This window comes from Psammomys obesus, unplaced genomic scaffold (genome assembly GCF_907164565.1).
Source record: "Psammomys obesus unplaced genomic scaffold, mPsaObe1.curated_primary_1811, whole genome shotgun sequence".
In the NCBI taxonomy this organism is placed as follows: Eukaryota; Metazoa; Chordata; class Mammalia; order Rodentia; family Muridae; genus Psammomys; species Psammomys obesus.
In genome coordinates this window covers 19,412,853-19,437,102 of record NW_026585894.1, presented here as the reverse complement: position 1 = coordinate 19,437,102, position 24,250 = coordinate 19,412,853, and the positions used below count along the sequence as shown (strand labels likewise).

At 41.5% G+C, this 24,250-nt stretch overlaps 1 protein-coding gene across 2 annotated transcripts in view; it reads right to left on the bottom strand.

Moving 5' to 3' along the window:
• Positions 1-24,250, bottom strand: part of Med14 (mediator complex subunit 14) — a 90,447-nt gene that overhangs the window by 13,211 nt on the left and 52,986 nt on the right. Inside the window, exons 16-24 of one of the 2 annotated variants that reach the window (XM_055599528.1) lie at positions 23,959-24,035; positions 15,107-15,267; positions 14,875-15,021; positions 13,551-13,642; positions 11,953-12,105; positions 11,400-11,669; positions 8,930-9,067; positions 5,212-5,323; positions 1,074-1,205 (exon numbers count right to left, since the gene is read on the bottom strand). In XM_055599528.1, the coding sequence (XP_055455503.1) occupies positions 1,074-1,205; positions 5,212-5,323; positions 8,930-9,067; positions 11,400-11,669; positions 11,953-12,105; positions 13,551-13,642; positions 14,875-15,021; positions 15,107-15,267; positions 23,959-24,035 (1,282 nt within the window). The remainder of the gene's footprint in view (positions 1-1,073; positions 1,206-5,211; positions 5,324-8,929; positions 9,068-11,399; positions 11,670-11,952; positions 12,106-13,550; positions 13,643-14,874; positions 15,022-15,106; positions 15,268-23,958; positions 24,036-24,250) is intronic. The other variant, XM_055599529.1, reaches the window with a different exon arrangement.

The following is a 24,250-nucleotide window of genomic DNA, read 5'->3' as shown; positions in this document are numbered from 1 at the left end:
AAAACCACCACGGTTTTTAGCCATGCACAAATGGTAGTATTGTGTGTTGGCTGCTCCACTGTTCTCTGTCAGCCTACTGGTGGAAAAGCAAGGCTGACAGAAGGATGCTCCTTCAGGAGGAAGCAGCACTGAATGCACATGATACAGGATGAATGGGCGCCATCCCAATAAACATATTTTGGATATGTTTTTTTTTAAAAAAAAAATAAAGAATATATGAGAAGTCAGGGGATGGAGAGATGGCTCAGTGGTTAAGATCACTTGTTCTTAAAAAGGATCCAAAGTTTGGTTCCCAGCAATGGCACGGTGGCTCACAACCATCTGTAATTCAGATTCTAGGAGAGCTGATGCCCTTTTCTGACCTCTAGGCAGGGGCACCAGGAATGCACAGGGTACATATTCATACATGAGGACAAAACATTCATACACATAAAATAAAAATAAATACATCTTAAAGAATATACCAGAAATCAATAACGCAACATGCCTCTACAAAGAGATGTGAGGTGGCTGGTGAAATGAAAAGGAAACATTTGAGTCAGGTGTCATCTCTCATACTAATCTCAGCACTTAGGCAGAAGGATTGCTGTGAATTAAGAGGCCAGTCTGGGCTATACAGTGAGATCTTGTCTGAAAAACATAAATGACAACAAATGGGGATATTTCACTGACTGCCTCCATCTAATCCTTATTTGAATCCATTCAAAATGTTTTTCTTTTTCCGTTGAAAGTTCAAGTTTCATAACAATTCATGTGGTAAGGTACCCAGGTCTGGGGAGGTATCTGATAGGGAGAGCAAGCTCAGAAAGATGTAGGAAGGCCAGCAAGCAAGCAGCAGTGACAGGAAGGACAAGTAGAGCAAGGAAATAGGGGAAGACAGCCATAGACCCAACTGGCCACTGCCTCTGTGTGGGACAACTATAAAAAAAAAAAGTCTTCCCTTTTTGTTCAACTCATATCTTTGCTATTTCTCAATAAATAAGTACTAATTTTTCAATAAGAAATTTGATTTAGCAAAAATCACTTTCACATCAAGCTCTCAACGCTATAGCGATTTCCATGTAGGGACTCACCATGTGGACTAGCAAAACTGGCCCCTGGTCCTATTGAGATTCCATGCGAGGATGGGGGAGGAGTTGGAACAAATGACGCCGGTGATGGGGCTCTCAAAGCCCCACTGGGGGAGCTGGCGGCATGCAGATTTCCTAATAAAGAAAAATAATTACAGATGATCTCGCAGGACACATATTCTGTCCTGTCCAAGGACCACAAGTTAAAAAAAAAAAAAAAAAAAAAAAAAAAAAACAAAAAAAAAACCAAAAACTCCCTAGAGACTAAAAAGATAAGCAGAATAGGTGCCATAGATAGCATGAAGAAAAATTGGAAGGACTTCATTATTGCAAAAAAATAAAATAAAATAAAAAGTTCAAATCCATGGAACCATGTTGTAATTCTTATACTCACTAACTGAGAAGAACCTGTGTCCAATACACTTTTTAGTCATGTACTTAGACAACAAATCGGTGAGATTATCAACTTCTTGCCAAGCACTGTTCTAGGCACGGAGGACATAGTTAACATGAGAGACCATTTCTGCCCTCGTGGAGCATGCATTCTAGTAAAATGAGCACAATAAACCTATATAAGACAATGACAAGTGCTGGGGAGAAAACCACTGAAAAGAAAAAGGGCACTTCTTTGTTGGGAAAGAGGGAAGATTCTAAAGGGACACGTAAATCAGACAAAAAGGACATGCAGGACATAGCACAGGGCATCAGATAAACCGGGCAAACAGAAGCGCTAATCAAAGGCTCCAGAGAAGGGGCAGTTTGTGTGACGAGGAGGAGGCCTGGGTGCTGGAAAAGAATGAACAACGGTAATAGGAGAAGAGATGACAGAGTGTGGAGGTGAATTCCAGACCACATGCGGACTTGTAGGCTACTCTAAGGATGTATAGTTTGCCCCCCCCCCTCGAATGGTGTGTGGCAACTAGAGTCTGGAGCAGAAGCCATTGACCAACGTCTGTCCTACAAGGATCACTCTAGTGGCTGGTACGAGCTGCAAGCATGACTAAAGGTTGGTTGAGGTAACCTTTACCTTAGGTTTTAAAACAAAGAACAGGATCAGGACTCAAGACTGGGCAACCAGGAATTTAGTTTCAGCCATGGCAAGCTTTGGCAAGCCACTAGCTATGAAGGGGAAGTTCTGATTTCGACAATTAGAAAACAAAAAGGCTGCAGTTCCAGTACGAAGTCTAAAACACATGGAAAAGCTGGAAGACAGGAACTTTAAAGCCATGGGACTGACTTTAACTTTGAAGGTTTTGAAAGGGGGAACTATGGGTTATCAAAATTGTAAATAAACTCAGCATACAAATACTTGCTATATTATCATTCAGTATTAGCAGGTTTCAAACTCTCCATACTATAATATAGGATAATTTCATTTCGTATGCTCTTTAATACGTACGCAATATCTTATACTCAAGAAATATGTCAACCAAGTTGATTAACCTTTATGCGTTATATTTACCTATTTAGCTGTATGATCTGACAAGTGACTTAACTTCTCCAATGCCTCGGTTTTTCTCCATAAAATGGGAATAATAATAGGACCTATGCTATAAGTTTGCTGTGAGGATTAAATGAGTAGAGTGCTTAGAATAGGGCTTGGCATAGTCATAGCAAGCACTATATGCCTACTGTTATAATCACTCAAAATTCATTTTTTCCCCTTCCTATTATACAACAGTCTCCGCTTTACCTAAGAGACACACCCCTGGGTGCTAGGTCTCTCTCTGCCTATATCCTCCCCAGCTGTGCCTTCGCCCCTGGTATTCATAGGAGCTAAGCTCTCCCACCCACTCTGGCTTTCATGAACCTCAGGGTGACAACCTCCCAATGTTCAACCTGTGGTCTGAGAAGCTCCAGTAAGCTGCAGGCTTCCACAGAGCCAAGTGTCTACTGCATACCTCCATGTGGAAAGCTCTGGGACTTTTGCAACTGTGAAGTTCAGAGAACTTCCCTCTGTAGCTCTGAAATCCAGCTTCCCTGTTCTGAAAACCAAGCCCCTTTCTGGCCCTAGTAAAGTCCAAATATGGAGAGCTGATCCAGTAAGGACTAAAATCTTGAAAAGTGCCCTGTGTCATTCTGGACACTGAGCACAGTGCACTATGAGACCTCATGTTCCCTCCGCAGGGTGTGGTCGGCCTGGAATACCCACCCATTCTGTGTCCTTGCATCTGGCCTGCTTCAAGCCATCCTTCGGGGATCATCTTGACCAGTGTCAAAGGTAAAGGATGCAGGCAAAGAAGCATCTCTAGGGCAGAAATAGCCAGTTCTCTACCAAACTATCTTTCAAAATGGCCCCTTAGTAAATTTCAGTACACATGTCATTACAGGTTCGGACTGTTTGAGAGTCTAAACAGAGGAACCACACAGACACATAGCCTCCAAAAACTAAGAAATTTAGACATCTGTCTTAAAAACAAAGATCTGGCTGCCTCCTCTCTTCCTCCAGGAACCGACTTTAAAAACAAAAGCAAAAAGCTCTTAATAAATGGCAGTGCAATCTGAGTGGCTGTGACAGAGGCATGGAGCAAAGGAAGAAGGGGGGAAGATCAGGTAGGCAAAGTGTTCTATGCTGTTCTCACTTACAAACGGGGTGGGTGGGGTAAACAAGCCAGACCCCTTCATCTCGCAGATTAATGGGTTCTGCAGGGTCGTACACATTTCTTCTGTGTATGCACACTTGTACATGCACCTCTATTAAGGGATTTTGGAGGAGTAATTTACAAAGAAAAAAAAATCCATATGCTATCAACTCTGCCTTACAATGTGAAAATTTAAAAGTAAATGTGTTTGCTGAATTTATTACTAAAAAATTTAAGGTTTGGGCTGCTTTACTGGTAAAGCATCTGCCTGCCATGTGTGAGGTCTTGAGATCCATCCTTAGGATCAACTCCACCTACATCCAATCTAGCTAATACACTGAGCATCTCTGAATTATAAAAACATCCTTTAGTTGACTGATCTACTAAATGAAAGGCTTTTACTATACATACTGTTAAAAAGACTTCTTTTTCTTCTTCTTGTACTACTAAGAATTGAACCCAGGGCCTCGTGCATGAAGCACTCAACCACTGAACTATGCCCCATCGCTCTCTGTATTTGTCTGCTTTTGAGGTCTTGAACTTTTGATCCTGTTGCCTCAGTTTCCCAAGTAGCTGAAATGACAGGCTTCTACCACCAAGCCTGACAAAATTATTTCATTTCTTTACTTTACATGAAATATTACCTAATGTATCTTTTACAATAACAGTTTTGATTTTTTTCATCATATTGATTTAAGTATGGGAGTTGCAAGGTAAGAAGTTATTTCCCTTAAGAGACTGTGCCACCTATGTCACTTGTTAGATGCTAAATGGGAGCCAGGCGCTGGTACCCAGCTCCTAGCCAGACCTGAGGCTCAAGAGATTCCACAGAATTGGTACATCCAAAGTAAAACTGTGACATGCCACCAGGAATTTACAGTGCATAGGACTGCCCAGCAAAGCCATTTTGTCAGGACAAATAAGGTGTGAAGTGCCTGACTCTGGAAGCTGGAGAACAAATCCCTGTCATGTCTACCAAAGATTGACAAATGAAGCAGGAGTAGGACAGCAATCACAAAGGAGTCAGGCATGGTGGTATACCCCTATAACCCCAGCACTAGGGCGCAGAAAGCAGAAGGATCATGACCTCGAGACTTTCTTTGGCTATATATTGAGTTTAAGGCCAGCCTGAGCAAGCCTGTCTCAAAATATAAAAGAAAACCAGAAAGAGAGTGAAAAGGGGCAGACATGGATAAACATAAGCCCACATGGCTTTCTTCCAGTTTGTTCATTTGCTTAAGAAGATAAGCAGTGGGTAAAATTCGGTCCCAGGCCTGTGACTGTCAATCTCTAATGCACACCGTGAGATTAGCCGCAAACCTGGATGTAGTGCAACAAGACTGGGTCTGGGCACTTAATACAAGTCTTATCAAAGTGCTCCCAAACCACTGCCAATGTGGATTTGCAGCACTACTCCAATGGATGCAAGCAGTTACCTAGGCAGAAAACAGAAGAGGAATCTCTTTGACGCCTGAGGCCACCTGTGCAATGCTACTTATTAAGTACGTCTGTTTTGGATTCAGGAGGGAAACAGGACAAGAGAAGAAGCCGTATCTTACCTGGCGACTGTGTGTGCATCACAGAAGGGGACTGATTAACTGTGCTGTGATAGGACGCAGGGGGTGAAGTAAGAGGGTAAGCGCCCGATGTCCCTGGCTGCTTTGGAAATGGCTGAAAAAGAGAGAGCGAGAGAGAAGTTAATATTGGCATGCTGGACAACCACAGAGAGTCTACCTGTGACGTTCCCTCATTAGATATGTATCAGAGTTTGCCGCTTCACTGGCTGGCAAACAGGAAACCATTTAGATGCAGAATTATTCAAAATACACACCAACCACGCACAGTGTGAAGTCTGGAAAAGCGGTGGTTTAACAGTGTGTTTGAAACCTAGCAAACCCCTCATTTCTCATCGGCTTCAACATCACGTCTTCTAACCCTCATGGCATGTTTGGCCTACCTTCCTGCCAGTTTTACTTGTATCCTTTGTGTTGACACCTGTAAAAATCAGGGTGAACCTTTCAATTCCCATTAGTTTAACTGCTGCCTTGTTTTGCAGCAGATAAAAAGGGGTACTACGTGTAGCTGGGGAGATAACTTCTGTGGTAGCATCCTTCCTCCAACAACACAGATACCCGCACATGCGTGCACGTATACACACTAGAATGGTGTGTCTTGCACCAGGTAAGCTGTACACCTTCCAAGTCCGTTTTTAAAATAGGTACAGAGAATACTGATCACGTATAGTAAAATACAGAAAATTTTTCAGTTAGTTAAAAAGCTTCATATTGATTCACGTTCTGACTCTCTGCGTGGGCCTTCAACACTTCCAAGATTTTCTGCTCCTCAATAAAGAAAACATCCTGCATTCTGTCACAAATACTGCACACATGGAACCACCATAGGCCCTGTTGATGAGCGTCTTTCTTTTAGATAATCGCATCAGAACTTTGGCCTCCCAGCATGAAGGAATCTCTTTTTTTGTTTTTGTTTTTTTCGAGACAGGTTTTCTCTGTGTAGCCTTGGCTACCCTGGGCTCACTTTGTAGACCAGGCTGGCCTCGAACTTACAAAGGTCTGCTTGAAGTCTGCCTGGACACATTATCGCATGCAAATGTTGGTGCTTTCCCAGACTTCTTGGTATAAAGGTAAACAATCCTGTTGCCAGGGGTTCAAGACAGAGTTTTGACAGGGTTTTGTCACAGGTGTATTGTAGGAAAGCCTACAACAGTTTGTCAAACATAGGACCATTCGGAGGGCCTCTTAGCACCAACCCCAAAAGATGAAAAAAAGGGCAAAAATAAATGTTTTTTTTTTTTCTTCTGCTTAAACAAGTTTAAAACAGGGTTGATCACAACAGTCAGAACAGCACAATGGAGAGGAGGGGAGCATAGCTATTGCCAAGCCTGTCGGCTGAGGCCCTAGTAAGAGCTTTACCTTTGTTGAGCCAGGGGCTCTCAGACCCCAAGGCTGCATGTGGACTCTCTTGCCTCTTCCCCAGCCCTCCTCCCCCACCAGCAAGGTGGCAAAAATAAAGATATCTTAAAGGCACCACTTGATGAATGTTTAAAAAGTTTAAATAGCACACGCCTTTAATCCCTCAACTGAGCAGGCAGAGGCAGGTGTTTTTTCATAAGGTAAGACAGACTGGCCTACATACAAATTCTTGGCCAGCCAGAGCTATGCAGGAAGATCCTGTCTCAAAATATAAATAAAGTAAATAGATAAAAATTACACACTGGGGGGCTGGAGCGATGGCTCAGAGGCTAAGAGCACTGGCTGCGCTTCCAGAGGTCCTGAGTTCAATTTCCAGCAACCACATGGTAGCTCATAACCACTTATAATGAGATCTGGTGCCCTCTGCTGGTATGCAGGCAGAATACTGTATATGTAATAAATAAATAAAATATATCTTTAAAAAAATTACACACTGAATAGCAGGACAGCCTTTCCAAGTCATTAGCACCTCCTCAAAGATATACAACTGTTCTGACTTCCATGACACCAACTCAGTCTTCTTTTTGAATTTAATATACATACTAAAGAAACAAAGACTGACAGCCTGAGTTCAAGTCCAAATACCCACATGCTGAAAAGAGAAACTGGACTCCAGCAAGTCATCCTCTGACCACCGCATGTGCCAGGGCACAAGTGCACCAAATAAATGAGTATGGAAAAACAGGTTTACGCTGGGGCGGCACACGCCTTTAATCTCAGCATTTGGAAGACAGAAGCAAGCTGATCTCTGTGACTTTGATGGCAGCCTAGTTTATGTAGGGGGATTCCAGGATGGTCAAGACTAAGTAGTGAGACCCTGTCACCAACGTAACTTTTGTTGCTGTTGCTTTTTTATGATTTAGAAATAAACAACACTATCAAAAAACAAAGAATCCCTAGAGTTTTTACAAAGTGAAGAATCATTCTAAGATTTCCTTGAACGGGCTAACTTATACCTAATCTACCCACCTCTAATCCTTTTTCCCTAGACTCTAACTACTCTCCCAGTTGGAAATTTCATATCCAGTATGAAAATGTTACTGGTACATAGAACTCTTAGCAAAAGCAGAATGTTTAATAAGCTACTGTGTCACATGAATTTTCAGTGACCAATAAAATCCTTGGAGAGCAGACAATGGATGATTTCTTTAGAGAAAGGGGAATACTAATAGATCAAATCTCCATCAATTATCAGTATGGCACTACCCTTGCTATAGCTGTGGTCACCTTCCAGCCAATCTCCGTCACTTCTTTCCAAGAATACATGGCTCACTCTTTGCCCAATATCAACTCCAGGAAAGATCTAGACTGTAGCAAAATGGTCCCCACAATAAATAATAATAGTGATAATCATCTTCACCATCACTCCTGGGGCATCTGCTGGGCAAAGACCTCTTCCATAGTGATGGCCCTAGCATTTTCATCTCATCTAGTCAACATCTTTCACAGCCCCACTCTGGCTACAGAGGCATTTATATGGGGTCTTACTGGGTTGCCCTGTATTTTTAGGAATGTCAGGAAGAAAGACAAATACAGAGGAGAAAAGAAACGTAAATCACTGGGAGGAATAGCACACAAACTCTCCTGCTGTTACGACCTAGTGCTCTGTTAAAGACACACACGCATCAGCAAGTTGTATTCACTATGCATTAGCAGGCAGGGCAGAAGCAAGGCAACACAGGGGCAACTCGTAGTCCAGTGCTATTTGAAAAAGATGCCGGGTGAGAAGCAGTGAGATCCTTTTTTATAAAATCAATTCTGAAGGATGCGCCTTAGAACACGCAGCTAAAATCCGAACTTAAGGGCTCCAGCCAAGAGGCACTCTGTGCCCTGAGACATGAAGTCTCTTCCACGCTAGTGCATCGTAAGGCACTGGCTTAGGGGTGCAAGTTCACTGGCTGCCGTCTATTTCAAGAGAATCAGAGAGGGAACAAAGGCTGTTTTTAGGGCTGTTCAACTGGCAGACATAGGAAGCAGACAGAACAGGGCTGAAAGCATCAGAGCTGTGGTCGTACAGCTAGGCGAAGCTGTCTACATTAGAACCCTTGAAATGAAGCTCTGGCTCTGCACAGGCCTTAGTGAACAGACTTACAACTGCTGTCTTTCAAGACACACTGAAGTCGCCCACATCCTGAAAGTGACTTTGTCACTATTTTTTCCTAAGGATTTCCTGGGATTCTTGGTGCTTCTAAGGACTTCTCGACTTTCAACAAAGAAATGCTGAGCACTTAAGAAGCTGTGGAGTTCCACAGATGGGAGGGTGGAATTTTAGGATGACATTTACCTGTTGCTGAGGTGGCTGGAGCTGTGATATTAAAGAGTCCATCATATCGCCTCCTATGGGAGAAGGGGGGTTATCATCCTCATTTACAGATCTTCTCCGAGCATCTTGATTGCTGTCCACAAACATGTTCAGGAAAGTCTACAGATGGAAAGAGAGGAAACTGAGTTACTGTAGCAGCACATCCGAGGTTTCCATGTATTCATTTATTTGTGTGTGTGCAAGAGGCTTTTATGTGCATGTGTGCTTGCATCTGGCACAGCATTTCTATAGGGGCCAGAAAACACCTTGCAGGAATCAGTTCTCTCTTTCCACCAACTGGGTTTCATGGCCAAGACTCATGTTGCCAGATGGGGAGACAAATGCGCTTTACCTGCTGAGCCATCTTGGAAACCTAAGTAAAACATGTTTGGTTGCTGAGAATATTGTAACATATTATATATATCCCTGAAAATGATATTAGGACAATCTAACGAGATGCCAGGAATTCTGGGGAAAGACTTGTCATTGAGGAAAACTGTTAACAATAAAAATAGTTGGAGAGCTGGCTCAGAGGTTAAGGGCGCTGGCTGCTCTTCCAGAGGCCCTGAGTTCATTTCCCAGCAACCACATGGTGGCGCACAACCATCTAATGTCCTGGCATGCAGGTGTACATGCAAGCAGAGCACTGTATGTATAATAAAAAAATAAGACTTTAAAAATTATAAGGAAAAACGACAAAACAAAACTAGGCCAGGAAGGTGGTTCAGTTGGTCAAGTGCATTCTACACAAGCATGAGGGTTTCAGTTTGGACGCCTAGAACCCTGAGAGAAAGCCAGGGTTGCACTGCACGATCATGATCCCAGGACTGGGGAGGCAGAGACAGAAGGGTCCCTGTGGCTAGCTGGCTTGCCAGTCTTGCTGTCAGTGAGCTCTACCTTCAGAGACCCTAACTCAAAAAGTAAAAGAATGAAGAGAGCAGACATCAACCTCTGCTTACACACACACACACACACACACACACACACACACACACACACACAGGAATTTGTACAATGCAAACATGTACACAGCCCCTACCACCCTGCCCCCACAAAGTTACCTTTTGGTGTTTTAAACTGCCTAATTTAAATCCTGAACCCTGAAGTGAGACAGGCTTTTTAAATAAGACATGCCATCACAAACTTGAACAAGGCTACTAGAGTTTATGTCTCGAGCAATGTCTATGTGTCTCTTCTGTGTCTCTCAGCGTGTGCATTGTTGCTCTACGTGCAGGTATAGGTCAGTGGAGGGGGTGTGTTCCTTTTTTTTTTTTTTTTTTTTTTTTTTTGAGTTACCAGAAACATCTAACAAAAAACAAGAAAGAATCAAAACATCCTGCAAAGAAAAAATGGCTGTGTTTTCAGAGAGGAAGAGACCACATGGTAACAATCCAATGTAGTGAGCGAGGCAGCAGACGTGCTGACATTTTACATAGGTGATCATCGCCTAGAATTCTATACCTAGGCACTCTCCTTTGGATGAAGGGAAAGCAGAAACTCTGCCGAGCGCACAAGGTCTCGGATGCCCTCCACGGTTCTGCAACCAACCGAGCTCCTGTGTACCATCTCCCAGGCAGCTACTATCGCAAAGTCTACTCCCAGAATGGTGAAGTGAGGTGAAGTGAGACAAAGTCGTGGGGCCTGGAATGCTTAACCTTGACTCAGAGCACAACGGAACAACCCACCTCAGGCTCCTGCCGTTGTGCCTTCCCATGAACCGCACTGATCCGTGCTTCCTTAAATTGCCTAGGGATTTTGTTTGTCTGCAAGTGTGTGTGTACCTGTGCGCACATGGAAGTGCAGGCCCAAAGAGGACATCAAGGTTCTTCACAACACTAACACACACACACATAAAAAAAAAAAAAGGTCTACCTATGCAATCACAATTGCTACCTAACCTTACTGTACATCCAGGAGAAAGGCCAATGTATTTAGGAGGAAATACACTGGAGGAGGAAAGAGTACATAACACCAAAATTTCAAAGTTGTAAACCCTCCTTTGCCAGGGTGAGAATTACTCAGCAAGTAACAGTGTACCTTGGTACTCGGGGATATGATTATATAAACACAAAGAGAAGCAGCTCTCTGACAAGTGAAAACAGGGTTATCTGAAGAGTGGGGTGAGACAGTGAGTTTTCAAAGCAAGCCTTTGGAACTACTTGACCCCACCAACACACTGACACTTCCTAAAGATCTCCAGCAATAAAGTCTTCCTCTGAAGTCCCAACAAGCAAATGTGAGGTTCTCTGGTATCTCCTGCCTTAATTTATCAGAGGGTGAGGAAACAAGGGGCTTCCCACCATCACACGGACTTCAAGGAAATCCGAGCTCCTCCAAATGAAGCTGCCACTTAGGAAATTCTAACGGGACAACATTTATTCCTCAGAAGAACTGTTTTGAAGATTGGGTTTGTTTCTTCTAGTGATCATCCTCTAACACCGAAGGTCGTTACCTTTAATCCTGGTGCGGGATAAAAGCCTTCCACTAACTTGCTGTTATCAAAAAGACTATAGGCCCCGTCCCGTATTGCCACAACGCCTCGGCTACGGCAGTATATGTCAATGCAGTACATGTTCCTGAAGGCCAGTCTGATATGGGTGGATGACTGCGGAAGTATGGAGAAGCACTGGTAGGCGGTGTTTGTTCTCTGGGTCAAGCCCAACATTGGCACAGTAGGGAGTTTGTTGATGGCATTTAACGGTGATTGAGTATCAAACAAAACCTAGGAGAAATAAACACAAAGATCTCCATGCAAATGCTAAAAAGGTAACATTTTCGAAGTATCGCTGGCACAGATGAGCATCCTGGGACATTCTATAAAACTTTCTCTTGAAGGGGACTACATCACTTTCATCAAATTAAGTCTCAAGATAGTGTTTAAAACATGTAATAGAAAGGGACCCATAATAGTCATTAAAGACAAATGTCGACAATTGTTTGAGGTGTTTCACATGATAAACCACTGCTAATAAATCTATTATAGACAGAGAAGTAAATTTAATTACCTGTAATAACTGAACCACGTTTGGTGTTTTATTAAACATTTCTTGAAGTTGATGGAGAATGGTATTGTGACAGTTACTGCAACCTGAGTTTGGGCCAACTGTCCCCAAAGAAATGTGAAATTTCTGATGAATGGAATTCCACTGGATACTAATCTGAATCAGAGAGAGCACATGTTGAAAACACTGCTAAGTAACAGATTCGACATGAAGAATAAAATGTTAAAGGGCCAATTGCCAAACATCTAAATGAGATCTTTTTCTGTGAGAATGAGTTACGTGGTGAAATATGCCCCAAATTCCAAATGTGCTGCTGATATAGAACTGTAGAGCCCATACGTATGTGTATCAGCTCCCTTTTACTATATAAACTAGAAAAAAAAAAAAACAAACATTAATCCTCAGTGTTTCTTTTTCTATTGAACTGCAGAGTCATTCTCAGTGCCACCAACGAAGGAGCACTGTGATAAAAGAAAAGGAAGGTACCTTAAACACAGGTTCATTCAATTACTTATGGTTAAAAAACGTAAGCAATTTTGGACATTATTAGTTGTGGCAGAGTCTAGAGAAAAACGAGTTGAAAAATTTTCAAGACTGGTTAATTGGCTGGTTGATTGATTGATTAATTCATTATTGATTGATTGATTTGATGTGAGTGTTCCCCTACAAGTCTCTATGTGTACCATGTCCGTGGCTGGTGCGCAAGGATGCCAGAAGTGGGCACAGGGTCCCTTGGAACTGGATTTCCAGACGGTTGCTGGGAACCAAAGCAGGATCCACTATGAGAAGCAGTACGGGCTTTCAATCACTGAGTCCTCTCTTTAGTCCCCAATTGATCGGATTGTTTAAAAAAAGAAATAAGAAAGTATAAGCCAAGCCATGGTGACACACACCTTTAATCCCAGAGCTTGAGTGGCAGAGGCAGGGAGATCGTGAGTTCGAGGCCAGCTTGGTCAACAGAGCAAGTTCCAGAATGGCCAAAGGTACATAGAGAAACTGTTCCAAAAAAACAAAACAAACAGAAACAAAAACCAAAAACCAAAAAAAAAAAAAAAGGGGTAAATATAGATTACAGGGAGTATATTTAAGATTAAGAAAGGAGCAAAAATTGATGTTATTCATATAACTCAAACCAAAGACATACTGCATTTCTCACAACCATTCATATATAATCAGACGTGAATCTCAATTGATTTGAAATCAGTGAAGTAAAAAAAAAAAAAAAAGGCATCAAAAGTGCTTGTTTTAAAAATCAAGATTATATGCTCTAAAGACACTATTTTTTTCAACTTTGAAGAATCCAGCATTTTATCACTTCTATTTCAGCAAAGCATTTAAAATTTACCATTTTATCTGCGGTTCTACTTGAGCCCTTATTTAAGGTAGTTTTCTTTCCTTTGTTGTTTTTTTTTTCTTTTCTTTTTTATACACAATCTCAGTATGCAGCTTAGGATAGCCTTGAACTCAAGATCCTTCCGGACCAGCCTACAGAGTACAGGCTTAGAGGCACGTGACACAAAGCCTGGAAACTTTCATTTAAGTTTTCGATTTTGAAAAGATGCATGAGAAAGGAACTTCCATGCTTTGATTCATATACTTACTGAACTTCCTTTGGTGGTTCCGTAACACAATATAAGTTTTCGGTAATTATAGACACGAACTTCTGAGAAAATATTCAGATGAGCAGGTATATCTAAGCAGAGACAAACAAAACATGCAAAAAAAAAAAAACACACATAAAAACCAGGTTTGAGAAGGAGGACATTTTTAATAAATGATATGTATACTTTTGATGCGACAAGTCTCCTTTCAGGCCAGATTTTGCTTTAGATTCCCTATGTTGGTGAAAATATACTCCCGTCCCTCCTACCTTTACCTGCCAGGTGCTGTGATTACAATCACACATCACCATGTCTGGTTCTGTTTCTTTTTCAAAACGCAGTAGCATGCAAGGACAGAGAAAGTTAAGAGAAAGCCTAGCGCATTGAAGCTAGGAGCGGCAGTGTACAACTATAATCTTAGTACCTGGAGAGGCAGAGGCAGAGGCAGAGGCAGAGGCAGAGGCAGAGGCAGAGGCAGAGGCAGAGGCAGAGGCAGAGGCAGGCAGAGTTCTGTGAGGTCTAGGCCAGCCTGGTCTAAAAAGCGAGTCCAGAACAGCCACAGCTACAGAGAAAAAAGGAGTGCGCTTGCTTCAGATTACCCACTACTACTGACTATTGTTATTTGTTTATATGCCTCTATGGGAAAACATGTTTTTGCCACATGCTGCTTGTCATTTTGATTATAGATATTAATGTTCTTCTTAGCCCTCACAGTTTAAATTGTCTGATGCTCTGAAGAAAGTTAGCTACTGGATGAGACTTCAGTCTGCCTCATTTACTGGCTGCATTCTTACAGCTCTTTTATAATGGTAACATGCTGGCATAGCAAAAATGTTTGTAAGATCACATGTGCGCAGTAAATGAGTACTATGTGAGGATAACACACAAATATATTACTCACAAGTCTATCTATTTGCGCAAATTTCTAGAAATAAAAGAAACGGTCATTTTTCTCAGGAGAAAAGAAATTATAGGCCGAAGAAAAGGAGACAAACTTCCTTTCTTGTTTTTTGTTTGTTTTTGTTGTTATTGTTGTTTTAAGACAGACAGGGTTTCTCTGTGTAGCCATGGCTGTCCTGGAATGGCTTCGTAGACCAGGCTGGCCTCGAACTCAGAGATCCACCTGCCTCTGCCTCTGCCTCTGCCTCCCTGAGTGCTGGGATTACAGGCGTGCACCACCAACTTTGGCTGAGACAAGTTTCCCGAGACAAATTTCCTCAAAATACTTTTTGACTATTTTCTCTTTTAAACAATGTCCAGGCTTTACGTTTTCTGTTATGTGACGGAGGTATTTTTAATTTTAAAGGAAGATTACCACAGTTACCTGGTAGAGAACGTGCAAATTCCAACACACACTCATATAATCGGGCAATGCTACTCCAGTCATTAAGAAACATTTCAACTACTTTTCTACCACCAACAGGTTCAGACAACAGATTTTCATATGTCAGGTAAACATGTCGGGAAGGTCCTATAGGATTCAAAAGAACAGACAAATAGTAATCAATACCTTAAAAGTCTAGAAATATGCAAAAACGGAATGTAAAAGATCTCACCTTGCTCCCTGGTAGAAGTGCCATTAAGTGGACAATTTGCAAACACTAACTCTGCCACCCACGTGCGGTTATTTCTACCTTGTAATCGGAAAGTGCAATCAAGAAGAGAGCGGTCCAGGGCCTTTTGGGTTTCCTCACTTATTCCCTTACAGGGAGGAATTCTGGTGATGAAAGACAGCATATAAAATGTACATTATACATAAAGACAAAGTACAAAGTAAAAAATGACAGACGGGGTCTGACAGCAGAGCTTCCGGTCCAACAAGGCTTCTAGATCTCCTCTATGAAGAAGCGGTTCCCAGCAACTGATAATTAACCCACATCAGTTCACACCAACCTATATTAGGACTCTCATTTTAAGATCTTCCCCATCCCCATACCATGACAGGGTCTCTCTATGTAGCCCTGGCTATCCTGGAACTCACTCTCTCGACCAGGCTCACCCCTGCCTCCTGAGTACTGGGGTTAATGACGTGCACAACGACTCCCCGGCATAGCTGAACATTTTAAAGTGAGGTTTGTCTTTATCTATAATCTTGTTACTTAAAAAGGGTTCTAATTCCAGAGAATGAAAATCAAAGACACTAACTAGTTCTACGAAATCTATCTAGAACATCAGCAAGAAAAAGCTAAGGGGAACACTTGTAAAGCCATTTTTTGATGACAGTACAAGAATAAGAACTCGAGACATGCACTAATTCTGACAGCCACATTAAATTGACTCTCAATTCCCTCACTATAAAATCAACAGAAAAATTTCTCTTACGAGTCACTGATGAAAAAGAGATAAATATATACGTGGCTGAATAGAGCAGACACGCATATGCTAAAACCCCCTTGGAGCAAAAGCAAAGGTTTCTCTGTGCAGCCCTGGCTGTCCTGGAACTTACTCTGTAAACCAGGCTGGCCTCAACTTACAGAAATCCGCCTGCCTCTGCCTCTCAAGTACTGGGATTAAAGGCCACCACCATCCAGTACCAAAGCCAGTAATGCCCTAACAAAATTCTGGATTATCTCCCCTTTGCATCCTCCTCCTTTGTAGAGTTGAAGCTTGTGATGGACTTTAGTTTGTACTAACAGATTTAACATAGATATTGTCAAATATACAAAAGGAATGCAACAGTTTGGCATATTAAAAACACCTACCTAAGCCGAGTGTGGTGGCATATACCTTTTTTTTTTTTTTTAATTTTTTTTTGGCATATACCTTTTTACTCCTGGGATTTGGGAAGCAGAGGCAGGAGGATGTCTGTGAGTTCAAGGTCAGCCTGGTCTACAAAGTCCAGGACAGCAGGGACTGTTACACTGAGAAACCCTATCTCCAAAGACCAAAGACCAAAAACCAAACCAATCCAATCCAATCCAATCCAATCCAACAAAAAGCCAACAACAACAGAACACCTATTTTCCTTCTATAGCTTTATCTACTACTCATCACACCATATAACATTATGAGCTAATATATTTTAGCTGTTATCTCAGGAGGAGACAAACTTACATGTGCTGGATTATTTACATAGTATCTCTCAACTCCTAGAATGGCTCTCAGATTTCATAATTATTCACATCAAGGCAAAAAAAAAAAAAAAACACTAAAATGTATATAATGGAAATACAGAAACTTGTTTCCGTTCTCTCATTCAGAATACCTAGACTAGGGCTTCTCGGTTATTGCAATATTGCTATTTCTGACTGTCTAATTCTTTATCGTGGAGGGCTACCTGGGGCCTCCATGGCCTCAACCTAGTAGGTACCAGTCTGACCCCTAGTTAACGATAATGAGAAATATTTCTAAACATTGCCTTAAAGGGCAAAATCGCCTCGCCTCCACGTTAAAAACTACTGACATAGAAATTAAAAATAGTTAAGAGTTTGAAAAAATTTTACCATGTGCCAAAAAAATTAAATATGTATATATTAAAAAAGTCAGATAAGTTGCATTAAAAAATGCGGTATCTCAATGTTCTCAATTTAAAGCTTTCAACACATCTTTTTTTCTTCAACATGCAGATTTTTGCTTTGCTGTTTTCTTCCTCGATAGCCCACGGCAGTCTAGAATTTGCAGCGATCTTCACGCCTTTTGCTGACTGAGGTTTGAAATTATTGGTGGGAACCAAACCACCACCAGACAACATGCAGCTGTTAATAACTAGGAAAAAAGAGGAAAGACGAGGACAAGGGTGAAGCACCGGGGTCTGGCAGGCAGCGCGAGACACTCTGTGGCAGATGTGTGCAGATATGGCTGTTGGCGGCTGCTGTCCTGACGCAGAGTTTCGGAAACAGGGTTCAGGTACCCACTGGGGCCCTCCAAGGCAGCCAAGGAAGTGGAGGGCCAGCAGGGTTTAGGTCAGGCAGCAGCAGGATCCCTGCAAGCCTCTGCTCTCGGAGGAGGAGGAGGTGGCGGCTGTAGAGATAAGCTGACCCAAAGAGAGGAGGGCAGGTGAGGAAGTGGGTGGGAGGAACCGGAAGGTCCCAGGCCTGGGTGGGGGGTGAGGGGGAAGTGGCCTCCAGGAACTTGAGGAACTGGGGCAGGAAAGGCCTGCTTCTCCAGGGCTGGGGATTTAGATCAGTGGTAGGGCGCTTGCCTAGGAAGCCTAAGGGGGGAGAAGTAGACAGAAATCCAGCAGCAACAACAACAAAAACCTAGGTAAGGTAAGTGGTACACAAAACCGGGCAGAGGCGGTGCATGCCGTTAATATGCGCTAAAGGCTCGGGAAGCAGAGGCACGCGGATCTCCAAGGCCAGCCTGCTCTACAGAGCAATTCCAAGACCACTATGGCTACAAAGAGGCCTTGAGAAGCCACATCGGTGGTGGTGGTGGGGCACTAACTACCAAGAAAAACCTATGGCACATGCAGCTAAATAGATGGAAAAGGGCCGAAATTTTTAAAGAAAATAATCAAATATGCATTATCTTTCTAGCATCTGTGTGAATATATAGGGCCACTTCCACAATTTCCGAAACTTTTCCTAAAATTTGGTGGAAAAATCAAGACACAAGCTATAGGCAACAGGCTGTTTATTATTTATTCCATAGAGTGCACAAATCAGTAATCCCAGCTACCCAAGACTGAGGGAGAGGGATCTTAAAATTCAAGGTCAGCCTGAGCAGCTATAATTCACATAGACCCTGTATCCATTAAAAAAAAAATCCAAAAAAAAAATTAACGGTGAATGTAGCATAGTGGTAGAGAAAAAAAAGCATTGAAAAAGAAGTTATTCCATCCAAAAATGTATTACAAGAATATAGTTATAATGCCAGCACGAGAGAGGCAATTCCTGCACTAGGGAGGTAGAGGCAAGAGAATGCAAGGCAATACAGAAAGGAACTTGTGACAAATGACCCAGGTATGTGTGGATCAAAGTCCAAAAAAAAAAAAATTGAAATGGCAATATTTGGAACTATTTTGTAGATTTCTCTTCCACTTACAGCTTTGGTAGATGGACAGATATTCTGCTCCATAGGGGGCTTTCTCCATCCATGTTAAAAGTTGAGGATTGTTTAGAAGTCACATGAAGACCCAGTGTGTAATGTTACAGTCAAATCCAGACAATCATAGTAGATGGGGCATTTCAACCAAGCAGTATTTAGACAAGCCAGTTCTGAAAAATTTAACCCTACTACCAGTATTGTCACACTCGTTACTCATGCTTGACTCCTTAAAATAGATACTGTTGATGCCAAATCAGAATGCAGTTATTGTTTTCACCCAGTTACTGGCATTGTTCTGGTAACAGGTTGCTACCATAGAATTAGATGACATTTTAAAATATTTCTTTTTAAAAATTTATTTTTTAAGTGTATGCACATACATGCCACATGGCCTGTATGTCAAAGTCAGAGGACAACTTGCACAAGTTAGTTCTCTCCGTCTACCATATGGGTCCTAGGAATTAAACTAGGACAGACAGAACTTGGCAGCAGATATCTTTATCCACTGAGTCATCTCTTGAGTTTGGTCCAGCACCTTGTGGAGAGCCTTATGCCATCTGGCATATCCCAGACTACTTTCCTGTGAATTCCTCCTAGAAAAATCTTTCGTTGTATGTAGATATGTAGTTAGATTTTAATATGTAAGGCTGGACAGAGGAACATACACACACATACACAGAGAGAAACACCCACACAATACACATATACACGGGGGGGGGGGACACAACTATACGGTTCTCAGTAAATTGTGATGTGCCTTGGCATTAATACTAATGATAAATGCTTAGTACGAATTAAGACTGAATTGAGTGCATCATGTTATAGATAGCTCAATCTATAGCTGTAGGAACCAGTTTACTCTGGACTGTCCAAAACAAACTTTTAAAAATTTAACAGCTTTGACCCTTTTTTAGTTATTTGGAAATTTTAGTTATCATGTTTACTTGGCACAAATTAATAAAACTAGAGCTTTATGCTTAAAAAAATTCTACATACTGACTTCCACTTAATTCATTCAACTTTATTTTGCTGAAAAGTATAAGAAACTGACGATGTGACTCTTCTTGGGCATTGTCATAACAAACTTCCCTTCAGTTAAACTAAACAAAATAACCGTTGTATGTTATCTAGATACTTCTGTACATATATATGTTTTCTTTTTTCTTTTCTTTTCTTTTCTTTTGACACGGAATCTTAGGCAGGCCAGACTGAGTTTATGCTCACTGTGTCAACAAAGATAATCTTAACTTTTACATAGTGGTAGGTGACAGCAGAAGGATCAGTTTAAGGCCATCCCTTAGCTACACAGCAAGTTTGAATCCACTTTGTGATATGAGTCTCTGTCTAAAAAGAAAAAAAGACACAGAACTATTCCTTTCCGCTTGTCTCAGCCTACTAAGTGCAAGGACTATAAACATGCACCACCCACATTCAACTTAGGCATCTGTCATGCTATTTGGTGTACTAATAAAATGTTTGCCAAGTATCGTCCCAGTTCTTCAGGGAAATGAGGTTGGGCAGCATAATACCATGTTTTGTTAGGTTGGAACTGAGGGTGTAGCTCAGTTGGTAGAAATCTTGTGTAGCCTGCAGGAGGCCTCACATTCAATCCCTGGTGTCACCCTCAAGCCAGTTTTGCATACTATGTATCTTTTATTGCTACCACAATGACTCAGATGACTATATTTTAGATAATTATAGAAACGGCATATGCTACCTGAGCATAATGGCTCCTGTCTATAATCCATGGACCTAGGAAGCTGAGTGAGGAGGATCATCTTGTTCAGTACTAGTCTGGGCTACAGAGTGAGAATCTGTCTCTGTTGCCCTAAAAAAGAAAGAAGAAATTGACAGTGTTGGATAAATGACCTTCAACTTGACCACCCTTAGTTCTCACTACACAGTCATCCTTGGGAAGCTCTAAATCAGACAATTCAGATAGACATTTTGAGTTTGAGATCATATATGCAGACACATCTTCTTTTCACAGTAGGTAGATTTTTTTTTTCTGTCAAATCCATCTGGTTACAAAATAAAATCACAGAACCTACACATTTCCAAGTGAGAACTAAGGTAAGTGTAAGACTTCTCAATTTAAGCTCTGAACTAAAGCAGACCTTTGAAAGTGCATCCCATGTCATTTTTAGTTTTTGTTGCTAGTGTTAGATTTTTGAGACAGGGTGAACTTTGGTCACGCCAATATGATTGCACGAATAGAAAAAATAAAACCAGATCCCTCTAGAGGAATCTGATAAACCTATTACCGTAAAATATGCAAGAACCAAGCACCAGAGGCTAAAGAGAGATGGCTCAGCAGTTAAGGGCACTGGTTACTCTACCAGAGAGGCCCAGTTCAATTCCCAGCAACTACATGGCATTTCACAACTCCAGCCGACGCCTTCTTCTGTCCTTCAAGGGCACTGCATACACACACAGTGCACAAAGATTCATGCAGGTGAAACAAGCATATGCAAAAAAGATCTTAAAATAATATTAAAAAGAATAAGAACAGAGGGAACTTTTTCATGAACAAAGAGGGTTAACCTTATGTGAATACTTGCAAAAACTTATTTAAGTTTAATTTAAATAGCTCCTCCTGCGTGATTTTTCTCTAGTATTGAACAACCTGAAGATACTCGTCTAAAGTCCTCTAGGGCACATGTATGTCAGCTTTGTTCTGAGGCAAGCTTACAGACACCACAAACCATCTGAAAGCAGGGAGGTTAGTGAAGGAGCTGAGAGCAGGAGCAGCATCCACGTCTAACTGGTGGAAAAGAGAAAAGGGTTTATAGAGGTTGCATGCGCAGAGCGAACACATTTTCAGCCAAGAGAAGAGAATGTGCTCAAATGGAAAGCTTGGAAGGCTCAACTCATACTCTTCCTTTATATTAAAACACCTAGGGCTAAATGCTTAAGAGGAGAGGTTCTCAAAATCAAATGTGTTACAACAGTTGCCTAATTAGATCAGTACATGATTTTAATTTAATAAATCATAAAGATACATATTATTTCTTTTTGCCTTCTTGGTTTTTAAACATCCTACCACAACAATAGCATTCACTGGGAAATATCTTTAAATTTATCTATCTTTATAGTTCCTCTTTCAGTTTTAAATATAGAAGGGAAAAGACAGAATTAAAGACTTAATCTTATAGAAGTTAACAAAAAAACAAGAAAGAAAGAAAGAAAAAGAGAGAAAGAAAAACAAGGAAGGAAGGGAGGGAGGGAAAGAGAGAGAGAGAGAGAAAGAAAGAAAGAAAGAAAGAAAGAAAGAAAGAAAGAAAGAAAGAAAGATGGATGGATGCATCTTTCCTAGGCAGGACACTAGAGAGTTCACTTGAGTTCAAGTAGAAAGGTCACTGGAACGTAGCTCATCGGGCATGCCCCAAGCCCTGGGGTTCCATCCCCTAGATTAGAGAAGATGAACCTGAAAACGCTCAGAAAAATGCTGACAAGGTACTTCTAAAGACTGTGTAAACTGTGAAGACTAAGAACAAAACACATTATTATCATCTACTTATCTGTGGTGGCCAAATAGAATTTGTTGTTAATATTTTGATCTATATTTTAAGCAAAGCAATCCACTTCCTACCTCCATCTGAGTACTGAGATTAGAGACATGTACCAAACCTGGTTTAAAAGTTGCTGAGGATCAATACAGGGCCTCATATATCTCAAGAAAATATACTAGCAAATGAACTATATCCACAGCGCCCCTTTTCAAGGTTTTTTTTTTTTGTACATTATTTTTAATGTACAAAATAATGAGGTTCATTATGACATCTCCTTATCATTATATATTTCTCATATTCACCTTTCCACCTATTAGCTATATTTGTAAGCACTACATGGTTCTTTATCCTCTGTCCATTTCTAACTAAACCCTATGCCCATCTTTGGTTTCCCCTCTTGGGTTTTGTCAGTGTTCGAGGCTAGGAAAGGATCTCACTATCTAACTCAGGCAGGAAGCAGACTCATGACTGCTCTCCTGCCTCCACATCCTTAAGTGCTGGATTATGGATGTATACCACCAGTCAGCACCCATCTCCATTTGTTTGCATGGTTCTGTTCAACTAATTACCACCTCCACTCAGTTACCACCACTGGGATGGTAACTTTGTTACCTCTGTCCAAATCTGTTTTCCTGAGCTTGAGACACATCTGTGTCTCCTCAAAGGATCTGAAGGCCCCTCAATCTTAGCAAAGTCCTTTCACATTATAGTGTCTTTTACTTCATAAACCACCACCTATCATTTGCCTAGGGCAAAATAAGCATCCTTCCTGCCTCACCTGTACCTCCAAAATCAATGTAATCACCAACCCTTGACTATTTCATCACCTATGTCTTTGCAGGAACCCACCCTAGTCCAAGCTAGCAACAATCATAATAACATTAACCACTTCAGGAACTGGTTTTGCTACTCATTCTCTCTTATTCTGCATATTGCATTCAGGTTCAATTTCCAGAAAAAACTTACCTATTAATGTCAGTTTGTACTTAAAATCATCTAATGACTTTTTGTTTATTTGTTTGTTTGTTTGTTTGTTTGAGACAGTCTTTCTCTGTGTAGCCTTGGCTATCCTGGAATCACTTTGTAGACCAGGCTGGCCTGAAACTCACAGCCATCCACCCGCTTCTGCCTCCAAGGCAGATGAAAGGCTTGTGCCACTATGGCCAGCTTTTAATGATTTCTTTTTATGTGCTGTTTTTGCTTCTTGAAATGAGCATCACACTACGAAGTCCAAACTGGTCTTGATCTTCTGGCCTCAGCCTCCTGAATAGCTGAGGGTGTAGGAATTTGCTCTGGTGTCCAGTTTCTGACAGTTTCTTAGTGTCATCCGGATAAGGTCTACATTGCTAACAACACAAAAACTCTATAGGTTCTAATCCTTTCAGCTTACACCTTGCATGTTCAATTCTCATTAGCTCCCCCGCCTTGCTGGACATTCAGGCCCAGCATGCTGAGCATTCTCTTACCTCCAACCCTTCCTGTTAGCAGTTGCCTCCTCTGCTTAAAACCTTCTACTATAAGACCTTGCTTCTAGCTAATTCTTATCAACTGGCACTTTCTCGGGAATTTCCATCTTGACTTCTGAACTAGCCCACATCTCCGTGCTAAGTGAGCCCAAAGATTCCTGGAGGGTCTTACAAAAATCAAGCCTGAAACAGTTACCTTCAGTAAATTATCTGTTTAACAATTGAAAGAGAAGAATGATGCCCTACAATGCTAGGTAGCTGGATTGCCACGCAGTAGGGTAAAGAGAACATCGCCTAGACCTCAGCAATTCTACACAGAAATCCATCACCTACACAAAGCTGTGGGCTCTGTTTTATGCCATTTTGCAGGAGAAAAATTGTTCTTCGGTGTGACCACAAGGTGTGACAACAAATCAGACACAACATAGAGCACGAGCTTACTTTAATAAGCGAATTGCATGGCTGAAGCCATCACCTTCCACTTGCACTCCCTGATGTGGAATCTCCAGGTTGGACAACTGGAAAGAGAGAAAGCACAGTAGTGTTAAACTCAAAAGAAGCCAGCTTTTCTCTGCATGTCATCTATTTTTATCCCATCTGTAATCAGGCCAGTCTTTGCCAAAGTGACAATATATCAGGCATTGGCAATGTTCTTAATATTAGACTTCCTTGGAAACTATAGTAAAAGAAAATCTCCACAGTAAGGAAATCTTCAAAAATCAGGAGATGAACC